Raw genomic sequence first — 13,885 nt, 5'->3', positions numbered from 1 at the left:
AAGTGAAAGCATTTAGGGGGCGTGTTGAAGATAGATGATTAAGTGGTGGTCAGACTTCCCAACTAATGGAGATGGGACTACCTGATCAGAGGCCAGCCAAACAGCTGAATTCTGACTCAGACAGTTTGATCCTCAACTGTCGATTAGCTGTAGTAATGCCTATAGCCTAAGTGTGTCACGAAGACCAAGTAAAATAATGTACACGAAACTCTAAACTTAAAAGCATGACACATAGCAAATGCACAGGAAGTAGCAGCCATTAATAATTATTGGTGTGGGATGAGTATCCCTTACCTGAAATGCTGGGGCCCTTAGTGTTTGGAATTTGCAAATTCTACAATATTTGCATACACACAACAAGGTACCTTGAGGATGGAGACCCAAGTCTTAACGCAATATTCACATATATCTTATAGAAGGTAATTTTGTGTGGTACTTTTAGTATGTTTGACCTTTGTAACCCATTACATGAGGTCAGTGCTGGAACTTCCTACCTGTAACATTATGTTGGTACAAAACTTTAGAGCTGAGCACAGGTGGCTGACTCCTGTAATCCCAGCTACTCAGGAGCCTGAGATCTGAGGACCTGGATTCAAAGCCAATGTGAGCAAGCAGATCTATGGTTCTCTTATTTCCAATTAACCAGCAAAAAGCGGAGAGTGGAAATACGGCTCAAATGGAAAAATACATTGAATGAAAATGCCAAAATAGAGGCGTTGGCCTAAGCTCAAGCCCCAGTACTATACACCTCCCTCTCCCCCCAAAAAATCCTTTGGATTTTAGGGCCTTTCAGACCTTAGTTTATGACTGAGGATGATCAAACTAAATTAACAATGGAATTTCATACATCATTCAACATCAGTATAAAATACTAAGTCTGTAAAGTAACTTAGTAATTACTTGCTTAAAGCTCTGAGTTCTAGTTAACAACTCACACATTTCTTTGTTCATTTAGAAATAACCTTTTCCTCCACTTTAGAGGGTATTGCCTCTAAAAGTCCAACATGGATTATATGCCTGTATGAACTTTAAATAGTTAGTTGAACTTGGTTAAACATAAAATTCCACCAGTTCCGGTTCAGCATTGCATAGTCTTGTTTTCTAACCTTGATGCTAGAATGTGGGAAGTAAATTTGCAGTGCAGTATTGTGAGCCATCCCTTTTCTTCCACAGTGATCTTTGGGGAGGGGGAACTTAAAATTCAGTTGAGAAACTTTTTGGCCAACTGAAGTTAATGTTTGTGGCTTAGTTTCTTTGACAACTGCTTTATAAACCTCCTCTGCCTCATAGCTACTGGCAGAAGGACATTTTCACTACAGATGTCTTTACAAATGTCTGGGTGCTACTGATCTCTCACCCAGAAGGCTTGGTGTTCCTATGAGCAGGCTTATGCTCCCTCGCCTTCTCACCATCACTCTAGAGATGTGTAATAAGAGGCATATTTGCCATGGAAATAAGAGTAGCATTTGAGTTTCAGTTTGGAAATGTACAGTACATCTGCATGGTAGCATCTTTTTTAAAAAAAAATTAACCAGTAGTTTATTTAAAAAGCCAAACACATTTATAGTAAGACAAATAAACACATATTTAAATTGCTAAAAGGTTTTGAGAAGTTAAAAAAAATTATTTCTTTTGATTTTAGTGATTTCACTGCTGTGAAAAATCTGCCTGGCATTTTCAAAGGAACCGGGTCTTTATCTCCTGTTTCAATTTTACACAAGTGAGATTATAAGATGCATACTAGGCTATAACAAGCTTTTCTTGTATTTCACTATTTCCTGAAGAGCTTTCTCTGTCCGTTTTTAGATGGCTCAGTTTTATGGTTGGGCGTTAATTTATTGAAGAGTCCTTGTGCGCATATCTTTGTGAACTTTGTACAGGGAAATCTGTTAGGACAGACTTCAAAGAATGGGACTTCTGAGACAATGCAAATGAACTCTCATATTTTCATAGTTGCTGTGAATGGATCCCAGCATCCCCTGGATTCTTGGTTATGTAATGTGTACAACTTGGCCACTGACCATTCTTTTAGGGGAGTAGAGAATTCACATAAAATCTAAGTTACCTAAGTTGTCATCCTTCTTGATGTAGTTACCTTCCTTGAAAGGAGGCAATGATGATTTCAGTGTTCAAAACTATAGGTATAATAAAAGCTACAGTTCAGAACCTTTTCATATCTAGGGGACTAGTACTAAATGTCAAAAACCAAAAGTTTTGATGTAGTCATCTTACCTCAGAAAATGTTATTGCTGGATATCATTGCCTAACACCTGTAATCCTAGCTGCTCACAAGACTGATTGAGATATGAGGGTGGCAGTTCGAAACCAGCCTGGGCTGCAAAGTTCTTGAGACTCTTTCCAGATAACTTCCAAAAGCCAGAAGTGGAGGTATGGCTCCAGTTATAGAGAGCCAACTTGGAGTGGAAAAGCTAAGCGACAATGCCAGGGTCCTGAGTTTAATCCCTAGTACCAGCAGACACACATAAAAGAGAGATGCAGAGTGAATGCTACTCTGACTTTACATTTTTAATTGCATATATTTTTAATTGATGCATAAAAATCTGTACATATTTGTTGGTTACCATGAAATGTTTTGATAGTTGTACATATTATATAATGTTTAAATCAGATTCAATATATCTGTCTTCAAATGTCCTTTTGATGATGAAATCTTTCAAAACCTTTTCTAGTTTTTTTTTTAAAAGAATGTACAGTGCATTGATATCAGACTCTACCACACAATAGCACATTAGAACTTCTCATTCCTAACTGTAACTTACTATTCATTGACTACTTTATCTGCGGTGACCACTATTTTCTTTTGAACTTCTTTAAGATCAACTTTCTTAGACTCCACATATGAGTGAGATCATTAAGTACTTGTTTTTCTATGCCTGATTTAGTCCACTTCACATGATGGTCCAGTGTTATACATATCATCAGAAATAATGGGATTTCATCCATCTATGGCTGATAAGTATCCCATGGTATAGATGTACAATATTTTCTTTATCAGTTCATCATCATCTATTGGATACTGGGGTTGTTCTGTTTCTTGGTTATTGTGAACAACTTCCATGAACAAGGGAGATATATGTCTCTTTGACATATGAGTTTTGTTTCCTTGGGATATATGTCACTGGTGGTAGAATTGCTGGACGATATAGTAGTTCTACTTTTAGTTTAAAAAACCTCTATTTTATTTTCCATGGTGGCAGTAATTACTTATATTCCCATCAACAGAGTAAAAAGGAACTTTTCTGCACATCCTCATTGGTACTTGTTATCTTTAGGCATTTTGATAACAACCATTCTCACTGGGAGGATGCAGTATCTCATTGTGGTTTTTTATTTTTTTATTTTTTTTGCCAGTCCTGGGCCTTGGACTCAGGGCCTGAGCACTGTCCCTGGCTTCTTCCCGCTCAAGGCTAGCACTCTGCCACTTGAGCCACAGCGCCGCTTCTGGCCGTTTTCTGTATATGTGGTGCTGGGGAATCGAACCTAGGGCCTCGTGTATCTGAGGCAGGCACTCTTGCCGCTAGGCTATATCCCCAGCCCTCATTGTGGTTTTGATTCTGATGATTAGTGGAGCCACTGTTGTGTGTGTTCTTTTCCAGTTTTAATTGGATGTGTGTGTGTGTGTGTGTGTGTGTGAGGTTTTCATTTTCTTTATTCCTTTTGAGGTTTTGAAGTCCCTTCTACATTCTAGTTATCAACTCTTTGTCACATGTGTTTGTAAATATTTTCTCCCATTTTGTATGTTACCTATTCATTGTGTTGAATGCTTCCTTTGCAACTTTTTCATTGATATAATCCCATGGTCTATCTTTGCTTTTGTTTCCTCCACTTTTTTGCATCTGTCCAAAAAGGAATGACACATTCTATTATCCTGAAGCATTTCCTTTGTGCTTTCCCATAGTAGTTTCATCATGTCTCTGCACTTAAGTCTTTAATCTGTTTGGAATGTAATTTTTTTTTATTACTGGTGAAAAACAGGATCTAGTTCCAGGTTTTCTTAGCAGTTCTTATTGAAAAAAGATTGTCCTTCCATGTGTCTTCTTCATTCCTTTTCCAAAAGTCAGCTGCACATGTGTTTGTCCATATCTAGACTGTCTAGTCTATTCCAGTGTTCTTTGTGTTTGTATTTAGCTAGTACCTGTTTTGATTACTACAGCTCTGTATGATATTTTGAAGTCACATACTGCATGCCTCCAGTTTTATTCTCTTTGCTCAATCATTTTGTGGCTCCATATGAGGTCTAGGATTGCTTTTTGTAGTTTTTTTGAAGAATGCCATTTATATTTTATATATAATGCAATGAATCTGTAGATTGCTTTGTAGTGTGACCATTTAACAATATGCATTCTTCCCATCCATGAACATGAGATGTGCTTCTTCCTTGTCCCTCCACCTCTTCTTTTTCTCCCCCTCCTCTTCCTCTTCTTCCTTCATGTCATCTTCAATCATTTTAATCGCTTTTATAATTTTTGTAGGGATCGTTTACTTTCTTGGCTAACTTTATTCATGCCATTTGTAGCTATTATAAATAGGATTACTGTCTTGATTTTTTTCCTTCCTATATTTTGCTGTTGGCTTACAGCTAACTAATTTTTTTATACTTTTTTCCTTGGGACAATCTTTTGAGACTTTTAACAATCACAAAGCACTGACTGGCTGCTGTTCTTGCTAATGCAAGGCTTGCTATCCTGCATCCTTGCACTCTGAAGCATTTCTTGCTGTTGTTTTAGGGCACAAAGCACTATGAGTCCCACACATAGTGAACTGGAAATTAGAACTTGTGTTTGTATATAGCAATGCTACCATTTAATGGAATAACTTGACCTAACCATATTTATTTTGTACCCAGGAAGCATCAGGACAATCATGCCCATGAGAACTCCAAACTGTTCAGGTAATCATTTCATTTTTAAGTAGTCCTTGAACTATCTTCCAAACAGGTTTTACTTTCTATATTATGAAGGTTTTCAAGATACTTTGTTTGGTTGAACTCATTCTGTCCTCAAAGTTCTGTTGCTGTCTTTGATTCTTCTTTAATTAATTTAGTTTTACTAGCCACTAGTTTTTGTTATTGTTACTGTTTTGCTTATGCCAGTCCTGGGGCTTGAATTCAGGGCCTGAGCGCTGTCCCTGAGCCTCTCTGTGCTCAAGGCTAGCTCTCTACCTCTTGAGCCACAGTGCCACTTCTGGTTTTTTCTGAGTAGTTTATTGGAGCTAAGAGTTTCACAGACTTTCCTGCACAGGCTGGCTTTGAAATGCGATCCTTAGATCTCAACCTCCTGAGTAGCTAGGATTACAGGTGTGAGCTACCAGCTTCTGGCCTAGCCACTGTTTTTAAATTCTAAAAGGTATATTCATATGTTATATAAAGTACTTTATGAGTGTTAAATATTTTATAAAACATGGCATATGTTTTTTATCCCACATTATGTATTAATATAGATATTAGGTACAAGTATTTATTACATATTAAGCTAACAAATATATCTTCATATAAGTATATGTAATATATTTCAATGTGCAGATCATAGAACATGATTAGGAATAGCTTTAAGTGTATTAATGAAGGCTTTAAAAATAATGATATTGGCTGGTACCTGTGGCCTACGCCTGTAATCCTGGCTACTCAGGAGGCTGAGATCTGGTTCAAAGGATCATAGTTCAAAGCCAGCCCGGTCAAGAAAGTCTATGAGATTCTTATCTCCAATTAACCACCAGAAAACCAGAAATTGTACTGTGGCTCAAGTGGTAGAGCACTAGCCTTGAGATGAAGAGCTCAGGGACAGCACCCAGGCCCAGAGTTCAAGGGCCAGGACTGGGGAAAAAAATGATATTGCAAATAATGTCTAAAAGTGTTTTCCACTTTTTTTAAGGAAATGCTGTGAATGAAACCCAGGGCTCTTGTGCATGCTAATAAACACATGTTTTACACTGAGCAACACTCCTAGGCCCCAAGTAGTTCTCTAAGTAAAATTAAAAGGTATTTATAAAAGGATGACCATACCTCAAACATGAAAGAGATGAATGCTAATGGCATAATTCCAAGTTTGAAATCAGTACTCTTTAATTGTGGAGTAATTAATCCAGCCAGTATAAAAATTAGTTCCTTGGAATGAAAAACATTTTTAACTTACCCAAGTTCAGACTGGTTATTGAGGATTGGTTGTGGTGTCTTGTTTGATAAATGTTATGACAATCTGTCTTCTTTTCTTTCAGGTCGTCCTTTTACCTTAGTGAAACTGGCAGTTGAGCTTTGCTGTAGTTGATGGGCAAAATTTCTCTTAGACTATTTGTCATCCCAATTGCATCTTAGTTGAATATAATCAAATGCCATAAGAAATCTTGGTAGATGTGCACTTAGCTTTCAGATGGACATTTCTATGATGGAGAGAACTGTGTTATAGCCTGGTCCAAGGACATTCCCATCTAATGCCCATTGACTACAGTGTGTGGTTGAGGAAGATTCTAAAGAGAAGCAGCGATCAGCAAGTTTGCAGACTCCCTGGAACATGGAAGCCACTAAGCTTTAAAAAGCACAGCCTTGGAGACACTCCATCAGTCTGCTCGGCTTTCAGACAAATTAGCACTTAAGACCTTTGCATACGAAAATGGACACTGGGGATACAGCTCTAGGACAAAAAGCTACCTCAAGGTCTGGAGAAACTGATAAAGCACCAGGTAGATGGAGACAGGAACAATCTGCTGTTATTAAGATGAGCACTTTCGGCAGTCAAGAAGGACAGAGGCAACCACAGCTCGATCCTGAGCAAATTGGAAACACAGCATCACCACAACTATTTGGTTCAGGAAAGCTGGCCTCACCTGGAGACGTGCTGCAGCAAGTCACCGAGAAGCAATACCCACCGCACCGTCCGAGTCCTTACTCATGCCAACACTCACTCTCGTTCCCTCAGCCCTCATTGCCACAGGGGATCATGCACAGTAACAAGCCACACCAGAGCCTCGAAAGCCCTCCGTGGCTTTTCCCTGGCCCTTTGCCATCAGTTGCCTCCGAGGACTTATATCCTTTTCCTCTCCACGGCCACAGTGGTGGTTATCCCCGAAAAAAGATTTCCAGTCTGAACCCTGCTTACAGCCAATACTCCCAGAAAAGTATTGAACAAGCAGAAGATGCTCACAAGAAAGAGCACAAACCCAAAAAGCCTGGCAAATACATTTGCCCTTACTGCAGCAGGGCGTGTGCCAAACCAAGTGTTCTGAAAAAACACATCAGGTCCCATACTGGTGAGCGGCCATACCCATGTATACCCTGTGGTTTCTCCTTCAAGACAAAAAGCAATCTGTACAAGCACAGGAAGTCGCATGCCCATGCGATTAAGGCGGGATTGGTACCTTTCACAGAGTCAGCTGTATCTAAGTTGGACTTGGAGGCGGGTTTTATTGATGTAGAAGCAGAAATCCATTCAGATGGTGAACAGAGTACAGACACAGATGAGGAAAGCTCTTTATTTGCTGAGACTTCAGATAAAATGAGCCCTGGCCCACCCATCCCGTTGGATATTGCCAGCCGTGGTGGCTACCATGGGTCTTTGGAAGAATCGTTGGGAGGTCCAATGAAGGTACCGATTTTGATTATCCCCAAAAGTGGGATCCCACTCCCTAATGAAAGCTCTCAGTATATTAGCTCTGACATGCTACCAAATCCGTCTTTAAATACGAAGGCCGATGACTCTCACACCGTGAAGCAGAAACTTGCACTAAGACTGTCAGAGAAAAGAGGGCAAGATTCTGAGCCATCTCTCAACCTTCTGAGCCCGCACAGCAAGGGAAGCACTGATTCTGGTTACTTTTCTCGCTCAGAAAGTGCAGAGCAGCAAATAAGCCCTCCCAACACAAATGCAAAGTCTTATGAAGAAATCATCTTCGGGAAATACTGTCGGCTTAGTCCAAGAAATACACTCAGTGTTACACCCACAGGTCAGGAACGCGTCACCATGGGGAGGAAAGGCATCATGGAACCATTACCTCATGTAAACACCAGGTTAGATGTCAAGATGTTCGAAGACTCCATTTCACAGCTCATCTCTGGCAAGGGAGAAGTGGACCCCAGTCAAACAAGCCTGCTGAAGTCCACGAAGTTCAACAGTGAGTCCAGGCAACCCCAGACGATTCCATCATCTGTCAGGAATGAAGGAAAACTTTATCCCACAAATTTCCCAGGCAGCAACCCAATGCTCTTAGAAGCTCCTGTAGATTCTTCCCCGCTGATTAGAAGCAACTCAATGCCAACTTCTTCAGCAACTAATTTAAGTGTCCCGCCTTCACTGAGAGGAAGTCACTCATTTGATGAAAGAATGACTGGGTCTGATGATGTGTTCTATCCAGGCACAGTGGGTATACCCCCACAGCGCATGCTCAGAAGACAAGCAGCATTTGAATTGCCATCAGTACAGGAGGGGCACATGGAGGTCGAGCACCCTGGCAGGATGTCCAAGAGTCTCAGTGGCTCATCCTTGAAGGAAAAGAAATTGGTTGGCTATGACTATGATGTCTGCCGGAAGCCCTACAAGAAGTGGGATGACTCGGACACACCGAAGCAAAGCTACAGGGAGATTTCCTGCTTAAGTTCTTTAAAACACGGAGGAGAATATTTTATGGATCCCTCTGTGCCATTGCAGGGGGTGCCGACCATGTTTGGGACTCCATGTGAGAACAGGAAGAGGCGGAAAGAGAAGAGTGTGGGAGATGAGGAGGACACGCCTATGATTTGCAGCAGTGTCGTGAGCACCCCCGTGGGCCTGATGGCTGCCGATTACGACCCCAAACTTCAGATGCCAGAGGGAGGAAGGAGTGGCTTTGTCATGGCTGGACACGAGAACCCCTCGCATGGACATTTTGAGCGCTTTGACCACGGCCGACCTCCACTGCAATCTGGAAGCCCATCTCTCGGGTCAGAAGAGTCATCGGCCACCGATTCTGACAAGATGTCAGACCTGGGCAGGAAACCTCCTGGAAATGTGATTTCTGTGATTCAGCACACAAACTCGCTGAGCCGACCCAATTCCTTTGAAAGGTCGGAGTCAGCCGAACTGGTGGCCGGGACACAAGATAAAGCCCCTTCCCCTTCCGAGATGGGTGACAGTGAAATTTCAGAAGCCCCAGTGAGCCCCGAGTGGGCTCACTCCGGGGACAGCACAGAAAGTGGGGGGAAGCCCTCCCCGTCCCCGCAAGTACAACAGCAACAGCAATCCTATCATGTACAGCCCCGGTTGGTTCGCCAGCACAACATTCAGGTCCCTGAGATCCGTGTCACAGAGGAGCCTGATAAACCAGAAAAGGAAAAGGAAGTGCAGAGTAAAGAGCCAGAAAAGCCTGTGGAGGAATTCCAGTGGCCCCAGAGAAGTGAGACCCTTTCCCAGCTCCCTGCTGAGAAGTTGCCACCCAAAAAGAAGCGCTTGCGATTGGCAGATATGGAACACTCCTCCGGGGAGTCGAGCTTCGAGTCCACAGGCACCGGCCTCTCCCGCAGCCCCAGTCAAGAAAGCAATTTGTCCCACAGCTCCAGCTTTTCAATGTCTTTTGAGAGAGAGGAAACCGTTAAGCTTGCCGCACCTCCTAAGCCGGATGAGTTTGGAAAGCATTCAGAGTTTCTGACTGTCCCTGCTGGGTCCTACTCGTTGTCGGTTCCGGGCCATCACCACCAAAAAGAAATGCGACGATGTTCCTCGGAGCAGATGCCTTGTCCTCACCCAACAGAAGTCCCGGAAATTCGGAGCAAATCATTTGACTATGGGAATCTTTCCCATGCCCCTGTGGCTGGAGCATCCACCTCCACGTTGTCCCCCTCCAGGGAGAGGAAGAAATGCTTTCTGGTGCGGCAGGCTTCCTTCAGTGGCTCTCCAGAAATTGCACAAGGTGAAGCTGGCATGGACCCTGGTGTCAAGCAAGAACAGATGGAACAGCTGCACGCAGGTCTCAGGGCCACATGGCTCCACGGCCCGTCCTCCATGCTCCCACCTCTTCCTGCGGATGACCCGGGCAAGCAGGTGGTGGGTCCTTGTGCTCAGCTCAGCTCAGCGCCACTCCACCTGGCCCAGCCACAGATCATGCACATGGACAGCCAGGACACTTCGAGAAACCCCTTGATACAGCCAACCTCCTACATGACAAGTAAGCACTTAGCGGAACCGCCACATTTATTTGCACATCAAGAGACGATTCCATTTTCTCCAATCCAGAGCACTCTGTTTCAGTTCCAGTATCCTACTGTCTGTATGGTTCATTTACCAACACAGCAGCCCCCCTGGTGGCAGGCTCATTTCCCTCCTTCCTTTACCCAACATCCTCAGAAGAGCTACAGCAAGCCTTCTTTCCAGGCAGAAATACATTCTGGCTATCCCTTAGAGCACATTGCGGAACACACCGGAAAGAAATCTGCAGATTATGGGCACACAAAAGAGCAACCCTACCCGGGTTATTCAGGAACATCAGGGCTACATTCAAAGAACCTTCCTCCAAAGTTTCCGTCAGAACCCAGCAGTAAATCCACTGAGGCTCCCGAGCAACTTCTTCAAGAAGATTTTGTCTCGGCCAATGCTGGGCCTTTGCAGTCCCTTCCAGGAACGGTGGTGCCTGTTCGCATCCAGACACACGTTCCCTCCTACGGAAGTGTCATGTACACAAGCATTTCCCAGATACTGGGGCAGAACAGCCCTGCAATTGTCATATGCAAAGTTGATGAGAATATGACCCAAAGGACACTGGTAACTAATGCGGCCATGCAAGGGATAGGATTTAACATCGCCCAGGTGCTGGGGCAGCATGCAGGCTTGGAAAAATACCCCCTTTGGAAAGTACCTCAGACCCTACCCCTAGGCTTAGATTCCTCCATCCCCTTATGTTTACCTTCCACCTCGGACAGTGCTGCCTCTCTTGGCGGTAGCAAGCGGATGCTGTCTCCAGCCAGTAGCTTGGAGCTCTTCATGGAAACAAAGCAGCAAAAACGGGTCAAAGAAGAGAAGATGTACGGACAGATAGTTGAGGAGCTCAGTGCGGTGGAGCTCACTAACTCAGACATCAAGAAGGGCCTCTCCCGCCCCCAGAAACCCCAGCTTGTTCGACAAGGGTGTGCCTCTGAGCCAAAGGATGGCTTGCAGTCAAGGTCATCTTCCTTCTCCTCCCTGTCACCTTCCTCATCTCAAGACCATCCATCTGCCAGTGGGCCATCCAGGGAGCCATTCCCTCCCAGCAGGGAGATGCTTTCTGGTTCCAGAGCGCCCCCTTCTGGGCAGAAGTCCAGTGGGCATTCAGAAAGCAAAGAGTCCTCAGATGAATTAGATATTGACGAGACAGCATCAGACATGAGCCTGAGTCCTCAGAGTTCTTCACTGCCAATAGGAGACAGTCAGCAAGAAGAAGAAGGGAAGGGCCAGAAAATGCCCGTTGGCATGTTGGTCCACGTGGCTTCTGGCCCTGGCGGGAATGTGGCAAACTCCACACTTCTCTTCACAGATGTGGCAGATTTCCAGCAGATTCTCCAGTTCCCCAGTCTGCGGACAACAACTACTGTGAGTTGGTGCTTCTTGAATTATACAAAACCCAATTTTGTCCAACAGGCCACCTTCAAATCTTCGGTTTATGCTTCATGGTGCATTAGTTCTTGTAACCCCAACCCATCAGGATTGAACACCAAGACTACACTGGCTCTTCTGCGGTCCAAGCAGAAAATCACAGCAGAAATCTACACCTTGGCTGCTATGCACCGGCCAGGAACTGGCAAGCTTACATCATCCAGTGCTTGGAAACAGTTTGCGCAGGTAACACACTATTTCTGAAGGCTCTGGTGTAATGAGTGTAATTCTGAGCAGACTAGATAGTGACGGAAAGATGGCCTAAAATATCCTGATGAAATTAAGACTCTAATTGGGATCTGTGCATGGAGGGCTCACGAGTTTAATTCTACCTACTTATTTGGGAAGCTAAGACCCGGAGGATAGTTGTTCAGATCCTGGGCAGAAAAGACCATGCATCTCCATTGTCAATGAACCATCAAAAAGCCAGCCTGACAGCATGGCCCATGTGGTGAAGCACCAATTGAGCAAGAAAGCCAAGAGAGTAAGAGCCTGAAACTCATAGATCAGGCCCTGGTAGCTACACTAAAATTAATTAATTTTTTAAAAAGTAGAAGATCAGAATTAGGAGAGCACTGAGGAACAAAAGCCTTACTCTGAGATGGAGAAGTGGGTGGCTGTCTTTAGTTCAGAGGATTCTGGGGCAAGAAATAAAATAACTCCTTTACCAAGTGCCATGATGTTCTCCCATTGAGATGAATCCCCGTGGGTTGTTCTCCCATGAGTGATGTCAGTGACAGGGAAAGGAGAGGAGTTCAGAGAATTGCAAAATGGAGACATAAAACAGGGCAGGGCATCCAGACATGGAAGACCAGATCGGGAAGGAGGGGTGAAGGCTGACAGATGTGTAATTGGCCAGTGTCTAAGGCCTGATGGTCACTGACAGAATTTTTCACGAAGATTTTTATTCCAGGTATTTTCTCTTTCAAAATCAACTTTTCCAAAATGTTAACAAATTTATTTCTGTATGACAGTTACTTCTTTACATAGAAAATTACAAAAAACTTAATAAGGAACATACTGGAATTCATGGCAAATTAAAAATGAAGCAAATATAGAAGTTAACTTTTTAATTTAATGTGTGCCTGTACTCGGGCTTTTACTCAGGGCCTTGCACTCTTGCTTGGCCTTTTGTTCAAAGCTAGTGCTCTATCACTCAAGCCATGCTTTCTGGCTCTTTGCTGGGTAATTGGAGACTCTGATTTGTCTGCCAAGCTGGCTTCCAAAAAAGACCCTCCAATCTCAGCCTTGTGAGCCATCCATGCCCAGCTAGGATTTAAATTTTTAAATTTCTATCAGTTATTACTTTCCCTCCAATTTTTGAGACTGCTTCTTTAATATAGATTGCAGATTGTCTTGGTTGCTACTTCAAAGCAGAGGGTCTTGAAGTCTCTTTATAGTTGCACAGGGTAAATGCTAATGAGTACCTGTGTATATATATTTAACAAATACTGAATGACTGGGTGAAAGTCATCATTTTTCTCTCATTTTATTAGTAGTGTCCCATGTCTTAGGCAGCCAGGCTTTTGGCATGGTTTTTAAGCTAATTTTTGAGACAACAGATGACTGGGTTGGGTAGGTTCCTGTGTCTTGGAGAAAGCATGTGAAGTTCCTCTCTCTTTTTTTGTCCTGCAGATGAAACCCGATGCATCCTTTATATTTGGCAGCAAACTGGAAAGGAAATTAGTGGGGAATATCTTAAAGGAAAGAGGGAAAGGAGATCTTCATGGAGATAAAGATATTGGATCTAAACAAACTGAGCCAATCCGAATTAAAATTTTTGAAGGAGGGTAAGTGCCAGTGGAAATGTCCAGTTGTAAGGCAAAGTCCTGAACTTCTATATGGAAAAACAAAAACAAAAACAAAAAAAAAAAAAAAAGATTGCCTACTTAAGTGTCTTCCTTTTCCAGTCACATTTCTAAGTTTGGCTGGTGGTAGAACCTGATTTCCTTCCTCTCCCCTTCTCCTTTTGTTTTCTTTTCTTTTCTGTTTCTCTTTTGATAAGTTTAATCATTTAGTTAAATAAATCTTTTAATTTTTCTTTCAAAATCCACATGTGTAGGTCTTCAGAACCGCTTATTGTAAATATTTTTTGTACAGAGTTTTTCTAATGTGCAGCTAAATTTTATACACCATTTTACATTGTTTTATTCTGGCAAGAAGTTAAACAGAGGCATTGAAGATTCAGCCTTCTCATCCACAATGAGGGGCTGCAGTAAGCTAGGAATAAGCCCTTCCTGAAGAAAACTGGCTTTCTGTAAAGTTATTTTATTCTA

At 42.8% G+C, this 13,885-nt stretch overlaps 1 protein-coding gene across 7 annotated transcripts in view; it reads left to right on the top strand.

The window, feature by feature from the left end:
* Hivep2 (HIVEP zinc finger 2) overlaps positions 1 to 13,885 on the top strand; it is a 186,284-nt gene that overhangs the window by 158,876 nt on the left and 13,523 nt on the right. For all 7 annotated transcript variants that reach the window (XM_048354205.1, XM_048354206.1, XM_048354208.1 and 4 more), the window contains 3 exons: positions 4,868 to 4,912; positions 6,235 to 11,795; positions 13,245 to 13,399. In XM_048354205.1, the coding sequence (XP_048210162.1) occupies positions 6,627 to 11,795; positions 13,245 to 13,399 (5,324 nt within the window). In that variant the 5' untranslated portion in view covers positions 4,868 to 4,912; positions 6,235 to 6,626. The remainder of the gene's footprint in view (positions 1 to 4,867; positions 4,913 to 6,234; positions 11,796 to 13,244; positions 13,400 to 13,885) is intronic.

This window comes from Perognathus longimembris, chromosome 9 (genome assembly GCF_023159225.1).
Source record: "Perognathus longimembris pacificus isolate PPM17 chromosome 9, ASM2315922v1, whole genome shotgun sequence".
Taxonomy (NCBI): Eukaryota; Metazoa; Chordata; class Mammalia; order Rodentia; family Heteromyidae; genus Perognathus; species Perognathus longimembris.
This window is presented reverse-complemented; position numbering and strand designations above follow the sequence as displayed.